We start from the raw sequence: 22,373 nt of genomic DNA, 5'->3' as shown, positions 1-22,373 counted from the left end.
TGTATGTGTATACTCATGTTTTGTTTACTCATTTTTTGATGGACACTTGAATTGCTTCTACCTTTTGGCTATTGTGAATAATGCTGCTATGAACATGGGTGTGTGAATATCTGTTTGAGTCCCTGCTTTCAATTCTATTGAATATATACCCAGAAATAGGTTTTCTGAATTACATGATAATTCTATTTTTAACTTTTTGAGGAACGTCTGTACTGTCTTCTACAGCAGATTACGATTTTACACCATAAAAAGCACACAGGGGTTCCAGTTTTCCATATCCTTGCCAATGCTTGTTATTTGTTTGTTTGTTTATTTAATTGTGGCCATCCTGATGGGTGTAAGGTGATATCTCATTGTGGTTTTGATTTGCATTTCCCCTAATGATTAGTGATGTTGAGTGTCTTTTTATATGCTTCTTAGACGTTTGTATGGCTTTTTTGGAGAAATGTCTATTCAAGTTCTTTGCCCATTTAAAAATCAGATTATTTGTTGTTTTGTTGTTGAGTTGTAGGATTTCTTTATCTGTTTTGGATAAAGAACTCCTTATCAGTTATATGATTTGCAAATATCTTCTCTCATTCTGTGGGTTGCCTTTCACCCTGTTGATTGTGTTCTGTCATATACAAAAGTTTTAAATTTTGATGTAATCCAATTTAACTATTTTTACTTTTGTTGCCTTTGCTTTTTTTTGTGTCAAATCCAAGAATACATTACCAAATCCAATCACAGGAAGCTTTTCCTTTATTTTTTCTTCTAAGAGTTTAATAGTTTTAGGTTTATGTTTAGGTGTTTGATCCATTTTGAGTTAATTTTTGTATATAATATAATGTAAGGGCTCAACTTTATTCTTTTGCATTTGGATATTCAGGTATCTTTTAATATCATTTGTTGAAAAAACTTTTCTTTCCCCATTGAATAGTCTTGGCACCCTTGTAGAAAATCTAACTATTTATAGTTTTCAAATTACAGATCTTTCACCTTTTTGGTTAATTCCTCAGTATTTTATTCTTTTTGATATTATTGTAAATGGAATTTTTTTCTTAATTTCCTTTTTGAATTGCTCATTGCTCGGGTATAGAAATGCAGCTGATTTTTTGTGTGTTGATTTTGTATCCTGCAACTCTGCTGAATTTATTAGTTCTAACAAGTTTTTGTGTGTGTGTGTGTGTGTGTGTGTGTGTAATATTAGAGTTTTCTATATAAGAGATCATGTTGTCTGTGAATAGAGATAATTTAACTTCTTCCTTTTCAATTTGGATGTTTTTGTTTCTTTGTGTTGTCAAATTGCTCTGGCTCAGACTTCCAGTACTTTGTTGAATAGAATTGGCAAAAGTGAACATCCTTATCCTGTTCCCTCATTCTAGAGGAAAAGCTTTTGGTTTTTCAGCATTGAATATGATGTTAAATGTGGACTTTTCATATATGGTCTTTATTATATTGAGGTAGCTTTCTTCTTTTCTAAGTTCATTCAGGTGTTGAATTGTCCAGTTCTTTTTCCTGCATCAGTTAAGATGGTCATGTGTTTTTTTTCTGTTATTTTGTTAATGTGGTGTATTATGTTGATTGATTTTTGTATTTTGTACCATCCTTACATTCCAGGCTGATTGCTTTTATTTTTAAGCTTAATTAATCTTTACTCTTTTTGTCTTTGACAGCTAGAAAAAGTGCTACAGCAAGGAGACATTGGAGAGTGTGCAGAACCATATATGATTTTCAAAGAAGCAGATGCCACCAAGGTAGAATGTCATGCCTCTTATTTCTGCCACTTTCATAGTCATTAGCAGTCACTTTCCATTCTCCTCAGATCCCCAAACCCAACCCTAAACAACCTCTAATCTCCGAAATTATAATTTGGGAGAATACTATACAGAGCATATTAAAGAATTTTACTACTAGTTCATTTTTTTCTCTTGGCCTACCCATTTTCTTTATATCCTTCAGTACCTAGCTTGAGTCATGTGCTATGCTATTCTTTAAAATCTCCCTCACCCCAAGCTAATGGATTCCTAAAGAATCAAATTAGTTCAGTTTAATTCCTAAATAATAAAAAATTTCCTGTGTTTGCAAAATAGTGATTTTGATGGAACTTTTTCTAGCAAAGCAGAAGTATTCTGGGCCTCTGTCTAGCTGCAGATAATTAGGAAATATGGTAAAAATAGAAAATACAATCTCCATTTTGCCATCAGATAACTAATTTCTAGAATTTGGATAAACTTATAAAGCAAAAATAATAGGTGAACAATTGGTACCAAATTCCAGATACCCTGAGTTAGTTATAAGAATAACAGGTGAGGACTTCCCTGGTGGCGCAGTGGTTAAGAATCCGCCTGCCAATGCAGGGGACACGGGTTTGAGCCCTGGTCTGGGAAGATCCTACATGCTGTGGAGCAGCTAAGCCCATGTGCCACGACTACTGAGCCTGTGCTCTAGAGCCCGCGAGCCTCAACTACTGAGCCTGCGTGCTGCAACTACTGAAGCCCGCGCGCCTAGAGCCCGTGCTCTGCAACAAGAGAAGCCACTGCACCGCAACGAAGAGTAGTCCCCACTCACCGCAACTAGAGAAAGCCTGCGCGCAGCAACAAAGACCCAATGCAGCCAAAAAAAAAAAACAGCATAGCAGGTGATTTTTGGATCTTTGAACACATGATTTAATACGTCAAACAGCCAGGAGAGGTGTGCTTGAGGAGTATTGGACAAATCACCACAATCTAGAAAATGTTTTGCTTTTTATTTTTCTGAGATTTGGAACAAGAATTGAGTGTTTTCTGCTAATATGGGTGCATCTGAGCACATGATATTCTCTGATTCCTGGATATCTGGTTGAAATTAGGGTTAAACTATTCTGGCTTTCCCCAGGTCGTCATTTTACAAATTAAATTGCTCTGTTATATGAAGTTCATAGGTGTATAATTGCAGCTTACTTCACTCTTCTCTTACATATTCACATGCTTGATAAGGGTCCTTAATTCTCTTTAAGTACTCTTAAAGCAAGAACCTATTTTGAAGGTATAATAGATACAGCAGTAAACAGTCCTACCATTTAGCTATTTCTTCATCTTTTCTCAGTCCTGAGTCCTAAGGTAGGACACTGCCATTTGAGTATACCTTACCAATATCCTATATGGAAATAGTATGTGAGAGATTTTAGTGTAGGTTTTCACCCTTGGACCATTGGTTGGCTATTGCAGGCCACCTTAGTGTTTGTTTCAAGGATAGCCTAAAAGTTGAGCCAGCCTCAGGATGTCTTCCAGATAAGCACGTGGTATTTGGATCATTGGTCTTTTTCCAGGGTTTAGTCCTCTTGTCATACTTTTTTTGTTTGCTTCTTTTATTACAGCTCTGGGCTTATTTATTGTTGGTTTATTTGTGACCCCCAGTCCCACCTCATAGTTGTCATAAGTTAGTGATTATGTCAGAATGGCCCAACTGCTTCCATCTTTTTTAGAAAAATAAAATTTAATAAGTCGTAGCCTAGAATATTTTGTGGTTGGCAGTTCGTGTCTAGAACCTGTTGTCTAGGTTATGTTTCCTTTCATAAAATAGTACTTTCAGTACATAAACATGTTTGACTCTTGCTGTCCTTTCTTTTCTCCCAACATAAGATCATCACAAACAGAAATTTTAAAGACTTTCACATACATTTGTAGAACTGGTTGAGGTTGCTTAGTAAAGATAATATACTGTTAATTGATCTCTGAAAGGTACAGATTGTTTTTCCATCTTTGCTGAGAATTGAGAATTCTTAACCTTTATATTTTCCTTTATATATTATGAAATAGCCTTTAATTCATTTCTTTGAATGTAATCATATAATGTATAAAGTTTTGTTTTGCAGAATAAGGAAAAATTGGAGAAGCTGAAAAGTCAAGCTGATCAGTTTTGCCAAAGACTTGGGAAGTATCGCATGCCTTTTGCTTGGACTGCAATCCATTTAATGAATATTGTTAGCAGTGCTGGGAGTTTGGAAAGAGATTCTACAGAGGTGGAAATAAGCACTGGAGGTGAGAATGTTTTATATAAAATATTTTTACATGTATAATGCTTTTCTTTTTCTTATATAGTCTTGTTATATTTGTAAGCTTTGCAATGTAGTGAGACATTAAAAGGGTTTTCTTTTTTTCCTTTAACGGGTGTATTGAGATGTAATTTACATACGTACAGTTTGCCCATTTAAGATGTATGATTCAGTGTTTTTTGTTATATTCATAAGGTTCAGCAAATGTCACCACAATCTAATTTTAGAACTTTCATACTCCTTAGTGGTCACTCTTCTCCTCAAGTCCCCAAACCTAACCAAACTGTAATTTATTTAGTCTGTATGGATTTGTCTATGCCAGACATTTCATATTAATAGAATTATACAATGTGTAATCTTTTGTGAGTAGCTTCTTTCACTTAGCATAATGTTTGAAAGGTTCACACATGTTGTTACATCTGGGTATAGTCCATTTTGAGTTAATTTTTGTACATGGTAAGAGGTAAGGGTCCAACTTCATTCTTTTTATGTAGATATCTAGTTGTCCCAACACCATTTGTTGAAAAGGCTATTCTTTCCCTATTGAATGGTCTTGGCACTCTTGTTGAAAATGAATTGACCGTCGACATATGGTTTTATTTCTGGACTCTCAGTTCTGTTCCATTGATATATATGCTTATGCTAGTACTATACTATCTCTATTATTTTAGCTTTGCAGTAAGTTTTGAAATGGGGAATAGTGGGTCCTCCAATTTTTTTAAAGATTATTTTGACTATTTTGAGCTCTTGCATTTTCATAAGAAGTTTAGGGTCAGGTGATAATTTCTGCACAAAGGCAGCTGGAATTTTGATAGGAATTACATTGATTTGGTAGATCAATTTGTGGAGTGTTGCCCTCATAACAATATTAAGTCTTCCAATCCGTGGAATGTTTTTCCATTTATTTAGATCTTAAAAGTTTATTTAAACAATCTTTTGTAGTTTTCAGTGTACAAGTCTTGCCCCTCTCTTGTTAAATGTGCATCCCAGTATTTTATTGGTTTTTGATGCTATTTTAAATGGATTGTTTTCTTAATTTCATTTTCCTAATGTTCATTTTTAGTAATAGAAATACAATTGGCTTCTGAATATTGACCTTGTACTTTGAAACCTTTTTGAATGTGTTTATTAATTCTAATTTTTTTTTCTTTTCTGGATTCTTTAGGATTTTCCATGTATAAGATCATGTCATCTGCAAATGAAAATAAGTTTACTTTTTTTTTTCCCCATCTGGATGTCTTTATTTATTTTTCTTTTCTAATTATCTTGACTAGAACCTCCTGTACCATATTAAAAAAAATGGCAAGAGTGGATATGCTCATCTTGTTCCTGAACTTAGGGGGAAGGCACTCAGTCTTTCACTATCAAGTATGATGTTTGCTATAGGTTTTTCATAGATGTAATGTAGTAGTTTGAGGAAGTTCCCTTCTATTCCTAACTTTTTGAGTGGTTTTGTCATGGAAGGATATTGGATTTTGTAAAATGCATTCTTTGAGTTTATTGAGATGATTTGTATGGTATTTTGCCCTGTAGTCTTTTAGTATGCTGTTATTGCATTAATTGATTAGTTTTGGATGTTAAACTAATCTTACACTTCTGGGAGAAGTCTCACTTGGTCATGGTATATAATTTTTTTTTATGTGTTGTTAGTCTGTTTCCTAGTATTTTGTTTAGTATTTTTGCTTCTATATTCCTAAGGGATATTGGTCTGTAGTTTTTCTTCCTTGTAATATCTCTGTCTGTTATTGGTATCAGGGTAATAATACTGGCCTCATTGAAAATGAGTTGTGATTTTTTCCTTCTGGTTTTTGGAAGAATTTGTAAACAATTGGTATTAATTTTTCATTGAAAGTTTGGAAGAATTCACTAGTGAAGCCACCTTGGCTTGGTCTTTTCTTTGTGGTAAGTATTTTCATTACTAATTATATCTCTTGTTATACATCTATTCATATTTTCTCTCTCATCTTGAGTCAGTTTCAGTACTGTGTATCTTTCTAGAAATGTGTTCATTTCATCTAAATTATCTAATTGTTATCTAACTGTTGACTTACAGTTATTCATAGTATTGTAGTATAATCCTTTTTCTCTCTAAGGTCTGCTGTAGTGATGATTTTAGTAATTTGAGTCCTGTCTATGTATTTGTTTTTTAATAAATTTATTTATTTTTGGCTGCATGGGGTCTTCGTTGCTGTGCAAGGGCTTTCTCTAGTTGTGGCAAGCAGGGGCTACTCTTTGTTGTGGTGTGTGGGCTTCTCATTGTGGTGGCTTCTTTTGTTGTGGAGCACAGGCTCTAGGCACGCAGGCTTCAGTAGTTGTGGCATGCAGGCTCAGTAGTTGTGGCGCATGGGCTTAGTTGCTCCACGGCATATGGGATCTTCCTGGACAAGGGCTTGAACCCATATCCCCTGTATTGGCAGGTGGATTCTTAACCACTGCACCACCAGGGAAGTCCCCTGTCTATGTATTTTTTTCTTCATTAGTTTAACTAAAGTTTTAAAAATTTTATCTTTTTGAAGAATCAGTTTTTGGTTTCATTGATTAGTTTTCTATTGTTTTCCTAGTTTCTATTTCATTTATTTCCACTTAGCTGTTGTCTTTTTTGGTATCCTTTCTTTTTTTTTTAACATCTTTACTGGAGTATTGCTTTACAGTAGTGTGTTAGTTTCTGCTGTATAACAAAATGAATCAGCTGTATATCCCCATATCTCCTCCCTCTTGCATCTCCCTCCCACCCTCCCTATCCCACCCCTCTAGGTGGACACAAAGCACTGAGCTAATCTCCCTGTGCTATGCAGCTGCTTCCCACTAGCTATCTGTTTTACATTTGGTAGTGTATATATGTCCCTGCCACTCTCTCACTTCGTCCCAGCTTACCCTTCCCCCTCCCTGTGTCCTCAAGTCCATTCTCTAAGTCTGTGTCTTGTCCCTAGGTTCTTCAGAAGCATTTTGTTTTGTTTTGTTTTAGATTCCATATATATGTGTTAGCATACAGTATTTATTTTTCTCTTTCTGACTTACTTCACTCTGTATGGCAGTCTCTAGGTCCATCCACCTCACTACAAATAGCTCAATTTCGTTTCTTTTTATGGCTGAGTAATATTCCATTATATATATGTGCCACATCTTCTTTATCCATTCATCTGTCGATGGACACTTAGGTTGCTTCTATGTCCTGGAAATTGTAAATAGAGCTGCAGTGAACATTTTGGTACATGACTCTTTTTGAATTATGGTTTTCTCAGGGTATATGCCCAGTAGTGGGATTGCTGGGTCATATGGTAATTCTATTTTCAGTTTTTCAAGGAACCTCCATACTGTTCTCCATAGTGACTGTATCACTTTACATTCCCTTGGTATCCTTTCTAATGCTTGCTTTGGGTTTAGTTTTCTCTTCTTTTTCTAGTTTGTTAAGATGTAAACTTAAGTTACTGATTTGAGATCTTTCTTTTTTTGTAATATAAACATTCACAGCTATAAATTTCTCTCTGAGAACTTCTTTAGTGATATATCATATGTTTGGGGATTTTGCATTTTCATTTTCCTATATCTTAAATGTTTTAAAATTTCCCTTGTTACCTCTTTGATCCATTGGTTATTCAGAAGTGTGCTGTTTAACTTCCACATGTTTATGAGTTTCTCAAATTTTCTTCTGTTATTGATTTATAGCTTAATTCCAGTGTTCTTGGAAAACATATTTTATATGATTTGAATCCCTTTGAATTTATTGTATTTTGTTTTATAGCTTATTATATAGTTTGTCTTAGAGAATTTCCTGTCTGTGCTTGAGAAGAACGTGTATTCTGCTTTTGCGTAGTGGTGTATTCTGTAGATGCCTGTTAGGTCTAGCTTGTTTATAGTTTTGTTTGTTTTCTACAACATAGTTGCTCTATTGGTTTTGAATTATAAGGTTATCTTGCAAGGACTTTGAACGCAAGTTGTCTTAAATTCTTTTTCAAACTCAAGTGCTAAGACTGAGGGGCCATTATATGGTGACCAAAATTTGCATTGTGTGCCTATTTCCTAGTAAATACATAGTTCCTCTATAGCTGTTCTTCATAGCTCATATTGGGTTATATGCATAATCTTTGTGTGGTAGAGACTTATTTTACACTGGAGACGTTTTTAAAGAGAACCCAAAGATTTAGGTGTAATGCTTCCTTACAGATCTCCCCAGAAGTGAAATTCTTCTGCTGTAATCAGTATTGCTGAGGGGATAATTTTCAACTTTAGTGGCTATTTTCCTGTTTGGAGGACTGCTTTAAAACACATTTTAAATATTATGGAAATGAATGTCTTACTTTTTTTCCTTGGTAGAACGAAAGGGGTCTTGGTCAGAGAGGAGGAATTCTAGTCTGGTTGGCAGAAGATCACTTGAAAGGACAACAAGTGGAGATGATTCTTGTAACTTGACCAGCTTTCGACCTGCTACTCTCACAGTGACAAATTTTTTTAAGCAGGTATTGTTCTGTCATGGAGGAATTCTAGGGGGCTATTCGTACTTAAATTTCTTGTGATTTCAGAAAAATCATAATTTTCCATGTATTACCTGTACATGTAGTAATTGATTGTGATTTTAACAAGTTAAAAAAATTAAGAATAAAAATAAAAAATATAATAAAAAATAATATTATAGCTGTTTTTTCATCATTATATTTATTTAAATGTTGGCATTGATTAGTAATGCTTCCAAATCAATCATCCACATCTGTATCCTATTTCTTTTTTTTTTTTTTTTTAATTTTTTTTTTTTTTATTTTTTGCGGTACGCGGGCCTCTCACTGTTGTGGCCTCTCCCGTTGCGGAGCGCAGGCTCCGGACCCGCAGGCGCTCAGCGGCCATGGCTCACGGGTCCAGCCGCTCTGTGGCATGTGGGATCTTCCCAGACCGGGGCACGAACCCGTGTCCCCTGCATCGGCAGGCGGACCCTCAACCTCTGCGCCACCAGGGAAGCCCCTGTATCCTATTTCTTAATTTTAATATTTTAACTTTTCTTAAGCATTGATATTTTATGGATTTTCTTAGAGTAGGTGTGTGGTTATATCTGTCTTCCCCACTCAAGTTGTTTTTGACCTAACATACCACATTCATGGTATATAGAATAGAAATTTCAGGCTCTAGTAGTGCATTTTTGTGCTAAAATTATTTTTATAGGTGAGTTTATAGGTCCAAAAAGTTCTTGATCAAAGATACTGTGTTCTTTGCAAGTATATTTCCTGTACTTGAGTCAAATCAGTAGTTTTCAAGTGCTGGTCATGATCCAGTAATAGTAATGGAATAGTAATGGAAATTTAGTAGATAACACCCAGCTTAAAAAAAAACAAACAAACCAGTAGAATAGAAAAATAATAGTGCATTGCACTTAGTGAAGTTAAATATTGCTTCAGTAGGCTTTTTCCCTCCAAGTTTTGTGTGCATGCATACCTGTCCATATGTGCATACATGGTGTATGTGCTACTGGATTTTGATGTAAAATGAATTTTATACTCTGAATCAGGATCAGAAAATTTCGAAAGTCTGTCTAAAGTAACCAGAGGACCAGAACATTTTAAGGATGGAAGAAAATTTGTATTAGTGTGATAAACTGGAGAAGGGTACTATGCATGTATTTTGGAGCGGATTAAAGGAAAATGCTAAGTATTGCCTCAGAATTCCTCCTTCTGTGGTGTTATTCTAAATAAGAGGGGAAAATCCTGGCCTAGTGACACCTTATAACTTGAGAGGGCAAGGTGTTTAGGGCAGGATGTGTTATGATTTGACAGCTAGCTGTCTAGTATAATGCTACAGTTATATATCAGTACCATTTACAGGCAGCTGCGCTGAGAGACTCAAATGGAAAATAAAGCAGGTGAGAAGGGTCTGAAGTGGTAAGGGTCTTTTTATAATGGATAATAGTGCAAGAAAGAATCTAGAAAAGGCCACAGTGTTACTTGGATGAGGTGATAGGCCACATTTAGCTATGGAAACAGGGCAGTAGATTTACTTGTTACAGTGACACAACCTTGTGGCTGTAACATTTCTCTCTCTCTTCGTCTTCAGCTGGTATATCACTTCTGCCACTATTTCCACAGCTTTTTTTTTTCTTCAGCATGTTTTATTATTGAACTAGTATTATAAACTTAAATCAGTAAGTCATCCATCCACCCACCCACCTGTTTATTCAACAGATTTTTTTTTTTTTTTTGCGGTAAGTGGGCCTCTCACTGCTGTGGCCTCTCCTGTCACGGAGCACAGGCTCCGGACGCGCAGGCCCAGCGGCCATGGCTCACGGGCCCAGCCGCTCCGCAGCATGTGGGATCTTCCCAGACCGGGGCACGAACCCGTGTCCCCTGCATCGGCAGGCGGATTCCCAACCACTGCGCCACCAGGGAAGCCCTCAACAAATATTTTTTGAGCATTCATCATGTACTGAACACTGTTGGAGACTGGTAACTGGAAACTGGAACAAAGTGATTGTGAAAACTTAAAAAAGGATGATTGCTGGAAATATGGAGCAATGGAAAGCATTTACACTTGACTTTTGTACAGTTCTATAATTTTTTAACTATTAACATATATGATATTTATAAGTATTTTTAAATAGCTAGGATATTATGCATCAGGCAAGTGCATATTAAGTAAAAAGCAGAGTTTACAATTTTAATAAAGTAGAATTCAAGGTACAATTTCTCCTAAATGAGATACAGAAGGCAGGTTATTTATTTACTTATTTATTTGTTTGTTTGTTTGGCTGTGCCGGGTCTTAGTTGTGGCACGTGGGATCTTCTTTGCAGCATGCGGTATCTTTTGTGATGCACAGGCTCTTTGTTGCGGTGCGAACTTCTCTTTAGTTGTGACACACGAGCTCTAGAACGTGTAGGCTCAGTAGTTGCGGCATACGGACCTAGTTGCCCCATGGCGTGTGGGATCCTAGTTCCCCAACTAGGGATCGAACCCTTGTCCCCTGCATTGGAAGGTGGATTCTTAACCACTGGACCACCAAGGAAGTCCCCAGGTTTTTTTTTTTTTAAATGAGAGATTACTGTCCATGATTGGGATATAGTAATCAGGAGTGTTTATGTACAGATTTGAAATGTGTCAGGCCAAAATTATTGGAAATACATAGAGATTTAAAAACAAAAATTAAATCCATACATTAGTTTTAAGGACATTTGTTCTATTTGTTGACATGTATAGAAGTTATCTGTTGCTTCAGGAGTACATAGCAGTACATGCAGTGTGGAGGGGTGAGTGTCAGCTAGGCTTATTCACATGTTTGGCGATTGACTGGGGTCAACTGATCTAGACTGACTTCTGCTGGGAAAACTGAAATGATTCAGACCTTTTCCATGTGTCTCAGCTTCCACTCTTATATTCTAGCAGGCCAGCTTGGTCATGTTGTTATAGCAGTGACAGAAGTTCCAGAGAGGGGGCAAGCTTACTTACGCAAATGCTTTTCAAGTCTCTGTATCATGTTTGCTTACTGATTAGAACAAGTCTTGTGGCCAAGCCCAGGGGAAAGAATTGTGTCCCACCCAACAAAAGGCATGGAAACAGGCAGGGAGTAAAGAATGGAGGCCATTGATATAATCAGTTTAACAAGTGAAGTAGACAGAAATAATTGAATCTTGAGATAATTTGAATGTATTCTAAATAAGGACCATTTGAAGATCTGTATTCATTTCTGTACTCAAAAGGAGAGAATATGCTCTTTTAGTAACTGATGGAACATTTACAATAATTAATTGTATATTTAGATCACTGAAAAAATCTTCTTGAAGTCAGATTCTCTAACTATAACTCAGTAAAACTAAAAACCATTTATAAAAGTATTGACAAAAATCTCCAAACACTTAGAAAATAAAAATCACTTTTTTTTTTTTTTTTTTTTTTTTAAAAATCACTTTTTAAAATAATGGCATAAAAGAAGATCAGTTCTGTATTCTGTTTAGAATACAATTGTGAACAAATGAGATCTGGCTCAAGGTGAGCTCACAGTAATAAAGGAGGCTTAAGTATGTTTATTACCAAATAGGATAAAAAGACAGTATATGAATTATGCATTAAAAATAATAAGATGTCAAATGCAGGAGGTTTGGATGAATAAAATGTAAAGACTTTTGAATAAAAGAATAAAATCAATCTCTACCTATTTTAACTGTAAGAAAAAATATTACTTTAAATTGATAATTCTTTGTTAATTGGATATGGTTCGGTTTTTTTGTCTCTTTTCCCCCATTGATTGAGGTCTTTTTAGAGTTTTCTTTCTGGTCTTATTATTGGGATAGTTGTCTTGTTTTTTTTAAGAGTAGTTTTTTGTTGTTACTTCTTTCTTTTCTTTTTCAAATGTAGCCAATGCTCTATATTTTGCATTTAAGAAATTTGGTGATATAAAGTTGAAAAGACCAATGAAAACTCAAGTGTAACAAATTTATGAGTGTCTAGATGTCAAATGCAGGAGGTTTGGATGAATAAAATGTAAAGACTTTTGAATAAAAGAATAAAATCAATCTCTACCTATTTTAACTGTAAGAAAAAATATTACTTTAAATTGATAATTCTTTGTTAATTGGATATGGTTCGGTTTTTTTGTCTCTTTTCCCCCATTGATTGAGGTCTTTTTAGAGTTTTCTTTCTGGTCTTATTATTGGGATAGTTGTCTTGTTTTTTTTAAGAGTAGTTTTTTGTTGTTACTTCTTTCTTTTCTTTTTCAAATGTAGCCAATGCTCTATATTTTGCATTTAAGAAATTTGGTGATATAAAGTTGAAAAGACCAATGAAAACTCAAGTGTAACAAATTTATGATTGTCATATATATATATATATATATATATATATATATATACACATACATATATGTCTGTTTTCTGTCTATATTCTTGTTTTCTTCTCTTTATCTCCCTCTAACTTGCATCATTTTTTCTATATTTTAGAGTGCCCTGTAACCCCTTATAAACACAGATAATGGGCTGTAAATAAATCTATAAAATTTAAAAATAGATAGCAATATTATAGCTCAATACAACTTGTAAGCAAGAAGGAAGAAAATAGGTTAGCATATTTATTTTTAATCATAATTGTATTAATTTAATTTTACTTTTCATTCAGACTGAATTGAAGGAAGAAGGGCAGGATTATTAACAGGCAGTATAAACTTATTTTCAATGTACTATATTTTTAAAATCTAATACTTTTTCCTCTATTTTTAAAATTAGGAAGGAGATCGCTTAAGTGATGAAGATCTATACAAATTCCTTGCTGATATGAGAAGGCCATCTTCTGTTTTACGACGACTAAGACCTATTACAGGTATTTTAAGATTTTGTGTAAATGTGATGACAACTATTATCATCATTAATAATTGTATTTTTTATAATTATCTATTCCTTTTTCCAGTTATCTAGCCCATACATGTTTCTGTGCTCAAGACCTGTCAGCCTTCTTCATTTCATTATTCTGCTCTCATGTAGTCTAACAGTTTGGATGCAGGATTCAGTACCTTTGATAATTTGAGTACGGAAATGAGAATGATGAATAACATTGTGGCTTAAAATTATTTTCTAGAGGGAAAAAAATACATGTAATGGTAGATATTCAGAAATAGATTCATATTATGATCAGAGCAAACCATTCCAGAGTAAAACTATTTTGAAATCTACCAAATTTAAAGTAAATCATTTAATCTTCAAAATGTTTTCTTGTTTCTATACTAGATCCCTCTGGTTTTTTTCTTCTTTTTCCCCCTCTTCTTCCTTTCCATTCATTCATTCAGTAAACATTTATTATTTTATGTCTTTATGTCTGTATTAGTAATTTGTAAGTTTGAGACTTGATAAGATGAAATAATTCAGAGATCTGAGATGATAGCAATTTTGTTTTCTTCCCAGACTTCTTGCAAAAATAGGATCTAAATCCTTCCAAAAATACTAATAGTGTGAAGTTGTTATTTATTATGTTTACATTGTTTTTATAATGTATTTTTATATGCAGCTCAGCTGAAGATAGACATTTCTCCTGCACCTGAAAATCCCCATTATTGCCTAACACCAGAGCTGCTTCAAGTGAAGCTTTACCCTGACAGTAGAGTTAGACCTACCAGAGAAATTTTGGAGTTTCCTGCAAGGGATGTCTATGTTCCAAACACTACTTACAGGTAGCACATTTTAATTTTGGAGAATTCCGAAATAAGATACTATATATTCTAATATTAATAGAGAATGAAACTCTTCAAAAATCTTTTGTAGCTTTGTTATTCCATTTCTTCATGATTTTATTAATAGCTGTAATGTATTAAGCTATTGCTGTGCAAGAGGTATAATGTTAGTTACTTTACATACATTATCATTTAATGTTCATAGCTTGAAGTAGGTATTACCTTCATTTTAGAAGTGAGTAAACTGAGGGATAAGGAGGTTATACTTTACTGTGTTGGAGCTAGCATTTGAATTGTGGGTTGTTAGGTTAAAACATTTGAACTCCTAGTTACTGTATTTCCTCATGTGTTCTTATTAGCAGAATCTAGCATTACACATGAATCATATGTATGTGCCTACACTATGTTCTAACAATAAACAATATCTGGTGATTCTACATTGCTCAGAGAATACTTGACACAAGGTTATTGGATAGGCTTTTAGGCCGAACCTGCATAACTCCAGGGGTACCATTTAGATATACTCTTTATAAATGAGGCTTCCTTTATTTGTGAATGCTGAGACCATGACTTGACATGTCTACTGGGATACCCAACAGGGCCGCTCAGACATAAGTTTCTGCCTAGACTTCCCCATCTTAATGTATTTCACCACCGTTTACCCAGTTCCTGAGGCCAAAAGTTTTGGAATCAAAATGATTTCTCTCCTTTTGTTATTCCTCACATTTACTCCTCCACAAAGTTTTGTAGGCTCTGCTTCAAAATGAATCCCAAATCCAATACTTTGTACCTCCTCCACCTTTAAAATTCTAGTCAAGTTACCATCCAGATCAGCACTGTCAAATAGAAATATAATGGGAACCACATTTGTAATGTAAAATTTTATAGTTGCTACATTAAAAAAAATAGAAACAAGTTAAATTAATCATGTTATTTAACCCAATATATCTAAAATAGTATTTTAACATGTAATAAATGTAAAAAATTCTTTTACTTTTCTTTCACTCCTGCTAAAAATCTTCAAAGTCTGGTGCGTATTTTACACTTAAAGCACATCTCAGTTCAGATGAGCCACATTTCAAATGGTCAATAGTCAGATGGGACTAGAGGCTAGAATATTGGACAGCTGCTGATCTCGAATTTTGTGTACCTTTTAAAATTTGATCTTATTTCTACCCCTGCCTCAGTCAATTCTCAGCGTTGTAGTCAGAGAGATTTTTAAAACATATAAATCAGATCATTTATTCCTCTGCCTAATGCCCTCCAGTGGCTTCTATTATAAGCAGAACAAGAATGAATTTTTTTATAGTAGTCTATAAGACTATATGATCTGGCTCCTGCCTTTCTCTAACATATCTTACTAATCTCTGTCTTGCTCATTTTAGCCTCAGTGGCCTTTTTGTTCATCCTTGAACAAACAAAATTCTGCCTAAGATTTTTTGATTTATTTTCTTCTCTTTGCCTATTATGTTTTTCCCCAGATAGTCACATGACTTGATTCCTTATTCAGACATATATCTGCTTACAGGACATTCTTGTCACCCTAACTAAAAAGATCTGCTGCTTCCCTACTCTAGCTTTTTACCCCTCCTTGTATTTATCATTATCTGGCACTGTAATATGTAGTTATATGATCATCTTTTCTCTTTCTCATTAGAATGTAATTACTGTAAAGGGCAGGGACTTGTCTGTTTTGTTTACCACTTTATCTCCAGCATCTAGAATAGTGTACAAGCACATGGAGAGCACACAGTAAATACTTACTCAGTGAGTTAAGAAATAAGACATTTTACAGTGGTATGAATGGAATTTAGAGTCATGCAGATATGGGTGTGACTTCTGACTCCACTGTTTATTGTTTAAGTAACTTGTTTTAAGTTACCAATTTATTGGCACTCAGTTTTATTAATAAAATGTGAGATGATAATACCTGTCTTCTCTTGTGAGGGTACAGAGCGCAAAGCATTACACGTGATTGGCACATAGTGTGAGTAAAATTCCTGGAAGATAGGCTGAAGAAAATATATACTGCTTTTTCAAAAGAAACAGGTAATATAAGTATTCTCCTATAAATTATATATATAACTATTTAAAAGGACATGGAATAAAGAAGTGATCCAAGGTTTGTATTGAACAATTTAGAGGTTGTCAACTCTCTCTTATCTAGTACAGGAATCTCATCTAGAACATTCCTAACTTGTGTTTATCTGTCTTTCCTCTGCTTGGATTATTTCAGAGACAGGGAAAATGGAATTGGGGACTATGAGGGGTCTTTCCTTTCATTTTCCTACTTACCTTTGTTATTTATTTACATATTTATATTTTTTAAACAAATTATATGAATATACTTAAAGTTCACATAGTTCCATAAGGCTTAAAATTAAAAACAGAGGTCCTTCATCTTATTCCTACCAACTTTTCCCTATGCCGTTGTCTAATCTTTATTGTCAGTCACTAGTAACTCTTTTTGATCCTTCTTTTGGTATTTTACTCTTTGTTTCTAAATAGCATGTTCATGCTGCTATTTCTTGATTCTTTTCCAAGATTTAACTCTGATATCTCCTCCTTAAAAAAATACATATGCTTGCATAAATCCAGAAAAAAAATATACTTGTCAGCTCTGTAAAGCTTCATATTATCAATTATTTCCTCTCTTGCACCTTCCTTGGTCCCTTTGCAACTAAATTATAAGTTAGTATAGCAGGGGAAGTTTTCTAGGCTCACTAGGCTTACTGTACAGTTGTCATCTTAGAGCCTATTCACCATTTTCCTAGAAATTCTGTTTGCATTTCTTTTGCAATGGAGTTCTTATCTCCTATATATTTTTTTCTTTCTTGGTTTACTCATTATACTGAGAGCCTTTAGTATCTTCCTGGATTAGGGTGTAGGAAAGTACCTGCACATATTATATGCTTGATAGAAGTTAGTCATTATTATTATCATTGGCTTTATTACATTACATTTACCCAATCGTTACACAACTTGAGAGAGATTGGTTTGAAAGCTTAAGGATACTGGGCTTTTGGGGTATAATTAGCTAAGAGAATGATTTTAAAAAGGAAGGTTATCAAAGTCACTAGTGGCCTTTTTTGTATTATTACTTGGGCCTTCAGTGTCCAGTGAGACCTGAATACCAAATCGTATAGGTTGCTTATTCTACTTAGAACTGTGAAAAAATTTTAGTCTCAGGCAGCTAATATTTTTTAGGAATTTATAATTTTTAAAAAACCTTTCACTTATCTAGAAAATCTAGCATAGGTAGAAATAATTTTAGAATGACAGAAGGAGATATACTCAGCAGATATCAGCTGACACACAGATATCATAAAATTTTACATAAATTTCCATAAATATTTGCTGACTGAATTGTTGTATTGGATCACAATAATACTCTTCTAGCTCAGTTTGAATTCTTTCTACCTTCTGAGGCATGTTTCAAGGTATGTTTCAAGGTAAGCAGTGATTTCTGATAATACGTGTTAGTAGGCATTATGCAATCTATATGTGTACATTTTCCCAGTGAATGATGTTTAAAAAAGAAAGTAAAGTTGACACAAGGACTCCTTTTAGTTTATATATAGCCATTATCTCTTTAACTCTGCACAGCAGCCTGCACAGAGCCAATACAATTATCCGTTTTATAGATGACAGAGCTGACATACTGTAGGGTTCAAATTTCTATCTGAAAAAACAGGAATTTAAGCATTTTTAGTGTGAGTTTTAAGAAAGTATTTGCACATTGTATTTATTTTTAGTAGTAAACTTGAGTGTACTTTAAAGGGTTTCAAGGGATAAAAAATATTAAAAAAATTATTGTCTGAGTAGAGGGAGAATGAATGGACGTGATTGACGCAAACATTTGACAAGTGAGAAATCATAGGGAGGACTGTATTCTGAAAGTGGCAGATCTCCTATTACTTAACACCTATTGCTTCCAATTTTTATAGTTATCAAATAATTTAGAAAAAACTATCTAAAAGGATATGTATGTAAAAAATATATATTTTTTAGTTTAATTTTTTATGTTTTACATTAAAATATGCTTTTACAGATATTATTGAGATTTCTCTCTCTTTTTTAACGTTGTAATATTTTATTTCAAAAGAACCATTTAGTTTTCCTCTACACATGATTTTTTTTTTTAACATCTTTATTGGAGTATAATTGCTTTACAGTGGTGTGTTGGTTTCTGCTTTATAACAAAGTGAATCAGTTATACATATACATATGTCCCCATATCTCTTCCCTCTTTCTCAAAGAGATTTGTTTTAAAAAAATCTTTACTAAGCTATACCTAAAGTTAGAGATTTTCACATTCAAATAAAGTCTGTCTTTTTTTCCCCCACCACATGTGGTTGTTCACTTATTCTTTTAAAGTTAACACAGAAGGGACTTGGTCTGTTCAAATCCTCTATAGGGGTAAATGAGAATGCACAGATACATGATAGTTTTGTGTTTTTTTTTTGCGGTACGTGGGCCTCTCACTGTTGTGGCCTCCTCCGTTGCGGAGCACAGGCTCCAGATGCGCAGGCTCAGTGGCCATGGCTCACGGGCCCAGCCGCTCTGCGGCATGTGGGATCTTCCCGGACCGGAGCACGAACCCGTGTCCCCTGCATTGGCAGGCGGACTCTCAACCACTCACCACCAGGGAAGCCCTACATGGTAGTTTTTAGCAATTAGGAACTGAATAACATATTTCTTATTGTGCAAAACAAGTGGAGATAATTTATATCAATTGCTTGCTTTATCAAGAAAATACTTATGTTATCACTCTATCTTAGAAGAAATGCTAGTGCAGTTGTTACATTAAGATAATCAAATAAAAAACTTTCTTACTCATGGAAAAAATTTTTTTTGTTGAATATCTGAAATCACTTGAAAGTTAGGTAGTAGATTGTGTGTAATGCTACTCATGTTCCAAATTTGTACTTGATGACCACTGTTGCACTTGAGTTAAAAGATCATGGTACATCTAATTAAGCAAATGCCCGTGTGTTTTATTGACATCCAGTTTTTAAGAGATATGTCGTAGAGCACGATATTCTTGGTGAGACTATTAAGAGTTAGTTTCTTTCCCCCAAATAGCCTTAGTTGTAATCACCTATTGAACTTTCATATCTTTGTTCTTCTTCCATTTCGTAGAAAGACCATATCCAGCAAATATGCTGTTACCAAGAATATAAGAATGAATACAGTGGTTCAGACTTGGTGACACTGAGAAACAAAATGAAAGGATGTGGTTCATTTTGATCCGGACCTTAGTTAGCAGTTAGTAATACACCCCCATTCATCTCTCAGTAATCCTTAGTAAACCTATATTATCTGTGACATTAACCTGATTATAGTTTTAAACTTTTTATAGTGGAAAATTACGAACATACACAAAAGTATATAGAATAGTACAATTAACCTCCATTGTCATTCTTATTTCATCTATTACCTGTTCCTTTTTTTCTGTAATACTTTAAAATGAAGCCTAGTCATCATATCATTTCACCAGTCAGTCCTTCAGTTATGTATTTCTAACAGATAAGAACTTAAAAAAAATTAGCCCCAATAACACTTGAAATGTTTTATAATTATAATTTATAATTATAAATGCTTTATAATTTTACCCTGTATCAGTTTTCTCCTGGGTAGTTTAATAAGTTTATTGTATAGTGATTGAATTTTTTCCCTAAAATTCTGTTTCTAGGAATAGCTTGGTCAATCAAAGTAAATGTGTACAGTTGGCCCTTCATATTAGCAGGTTCCACATCTGCAGATTCAAACAACTGAAGATTGAAAATATTTGGAAAAATAAATTCCAGAAAGATCTAAAAAGTAAAACTTGAATTTGCTGTGTACTGGCAACTATTCACATAGTGTTTGCATTGTATTAAGTATTAAAAGTAATCTAGAGATGATTTAAAATATGCGGGAGGATGTGCATAGGTTATATGCAAACACTTAACCATTTTATATAAGGTACTTGAGCATCCACGGATTTTGGTATCCTCAGTGGTCCTGAAACCACTCCCCTTGGATACCAAGGGAAGACTATACTACTTATATTATGACATGAGAGCCATGTAATTCATGTTTCTTAAACCAGGTTATCATATGATGGTAGGTCTCCCTTCAGAGTTGGGGTTCTTAATACCATTTGGCAGTCTTGTGAATCCTTTGATTCTTGTTTGGGAATAATCTTTCTGAATGTATAAAATGAAATACATAGGATAACAAAGGAAATCAATTATATTAAATAACAATTATCAAGATTTTAAGTTGTGATATGTTTCTTTATTAATGAATTAAATAACAAGATCTAGCTGCAGGTCTAAAAACTACCATATTCTCTAGGTAGTAATAAGCGTGAACAGTGTTTTAAGATGTCTGCAATAGTTGTGATATAAAGTCATGTATGATTTCTATTAATGACAAAGTCTCATGTATTGCTAATACTGGTATAGTTAGTTTCCTGCATTCAAAATTTAAGGAAGTGTAAATTTCAGTGAAAATTAAGGAGTATTTTTTTTTCCATTCAAGTTTTCGGTTCTCTGCTTTAGAGAGTATTGGTCTTTGTTTTTATTTTTAGTTTTCATAGATGTCACAAACTATTGCCATACTCCACTGTTTTGGTTTTGCCCTAGATATAGCACTCTGGCTTTTATACTATTTAATTGGTCCTAGTTTATTTTAACTACAAAAATTCTTGATTTGAGAGGTCTGTTCTCTAACATTTTAACATAGCCACCCAGGAGTTTTTAACTAGGGGCTTGAACATGGTGGAGTGTTATCTCAGACTCCAAGGGAAGGAGTAAAATTCCAGAAACAGCAGCAGAATGTGAGGAGAGCACTTTTGTTCCCCTGTCCTGAGAGTTAGAGTATTTTCTGTTAGGAAGCATTTGTACGGAGTATTTACTTAAAGAGATGTGAATAGTGATACCCAAGATCCAGTTTTTGCAAGTATATACATTTGTTTAGAACTTTGTAGTTCATACAGCCATTCAAATACAGTATCTTACTTGATAATTACAGGTCCATGAAGTAGATTTGACAGAGTTATTATTATTCCCATATATATGGGATATGGAAACTGAGGCTTAGTTGCCTATTTGAAGATAAACAGAGCCTTACATCTTTAAAGATACAGGTTATTGCTTTGTCAAATAAATGTAATCATTTTGTTAGATGTATGATTGTTCTTGGGATTAAACATATGAATTTAGGAAAACAGTTTTTATATTTGAGATGGAATCTCTGATTTTATATTTTCTAAAATGTCATTGAAACCTCATTTTATAAAGGCTTATTAGGGGGATTGTTAATCCTATTTTCATGACCTTGAACTGCTCATTTCACACCAATTGAGTAATTTTGCCCTATTTGATTTGCCATGAAAACACTTTGGACTTTGATAAAAGGGCCAGCATTTGATCACTTTGTAGTACATGCATAAGTGCAATGTTTGTGGTTGTTAGTTATGGGAGAAAAACAAAAGGACATTTGATTATTCTATAACAGAATGTGGAATATGTAACAATACATATTTGGAATAGGTTTTATAAGGAGGTAAATAGTAGATACTCAAATACTGATTAATGAATACATTTTTGATTAATGAATGAGTTAATTGATTTCCATGAGTTATTAGGAAGAAAAGATACAAGCGTGAAAACATGCTGATTCTAGGATGGCAGGATTTAAATAGATTATACTACAGTAGGTAACTCCTACATGAGAAATGTATATACTTTCTCTCAGTAAAATTCACACTAGTTCAGAGTAAACTCTTGGTATAGAAATTCTGTAGGAATTCACTAAAATCAAGTAGATTGACTATCTTTGGTGCTGTTGGGGTTTTTATTACTATTTTCCACTATTTTTAGTGTTATGATTTGCCAGATTTATTTTTCTGTCTTGTCTTTACTTGTAAAGTGCCAATTGAAGGGGTCCAGACAGTAATGCTGCAAGGTTTCAGAGGAAGGGCCTCCATTTACTAGGATACTTGTGGAATAAGTGAGATCCTCTGTGCTACCCTTGAAGTATAAATAGCATCTAGCCAAGCAGAAAGGTGTGGAGAGGTATTCTAGGAAAATGGAACGGCATTAGGAAAGTATACAGGGGATGTTTCAAAGTGAATAATTTTAATTAGATCTGAGGGTTTGTGTTGGGCAGGAAATGGTTAAAGAAGTATTTTGGCGTCAGATTATAGAAATCCTTGAACACCTGGAAGAGATTTGGATT

The 22,373-nt window shown here is 34.1% G+C and overlaps 1 protein-coding gene across 6 annotated transcripts in view; it reads left to right on the top strand.

Moving 5' to 3' along the window:
* Positions 1-22,373, top strand: part of DOCK7 (dedicator of cytokinesis 7) — a 204,838-nt gene that overhangs the window by 46,442 nt on the left and 136,023 nt on the right. For 5 of the 6 annotated variants that reach the window (XR_003002608.1, XM_024740388.1, XM_024740390.1 and 2 more), the window contains exons 10-14: positions 1,656-1,736; positions 3,836-4,001; positions 8,330-8,472; positions 13,207-13,300; positions 13,982-14,144. Coding sequence is in view for 5 of the 6 variants with exons in the window: in XM_024740388.1 (XP_024596156.1) it covers positions 1,656-1,736; positions 3,836-4,001; positions 8,330-8,472; positions 13,207-13,300; positions 13,982-14,144 (647 nt within the window). In the remaining variant the exon portion in view is untranslated. Of the gene's footprint in view, positions 1-1,655; positions 1,737-3,822; positions 4,002-8,329; positions 8,473-13,206; positions 13,301-13,981; positions 14,145-22,373 lie in introns of those variants that run through there. The other variant, XM_024740391.1, reaches the window with a different exon arrangement.

The sequence above is a fragment of the Neophocaena asiaeorientalis genome, unplaced genomic scaffold, assembly GCF_003031525.2.
Source record: "Neophocaena asiaeorientalis asiaeorientalis breed wild unplaced genomic scaffold, Neophocaena_asiaeorientalis_V1.1 scaffold581, whole genome shotgun sequence".
Classification (NCBI taxonomy): Eukaryota; Metazoa; Chordata; class Mammalia; order Artiodactyla; family Phocoenidae; genus Neophocaena; species Neophocaena asiaeorientalis.
This window is presented reverse-complemented; position numbering and strand designations above follow the sequence as displayed.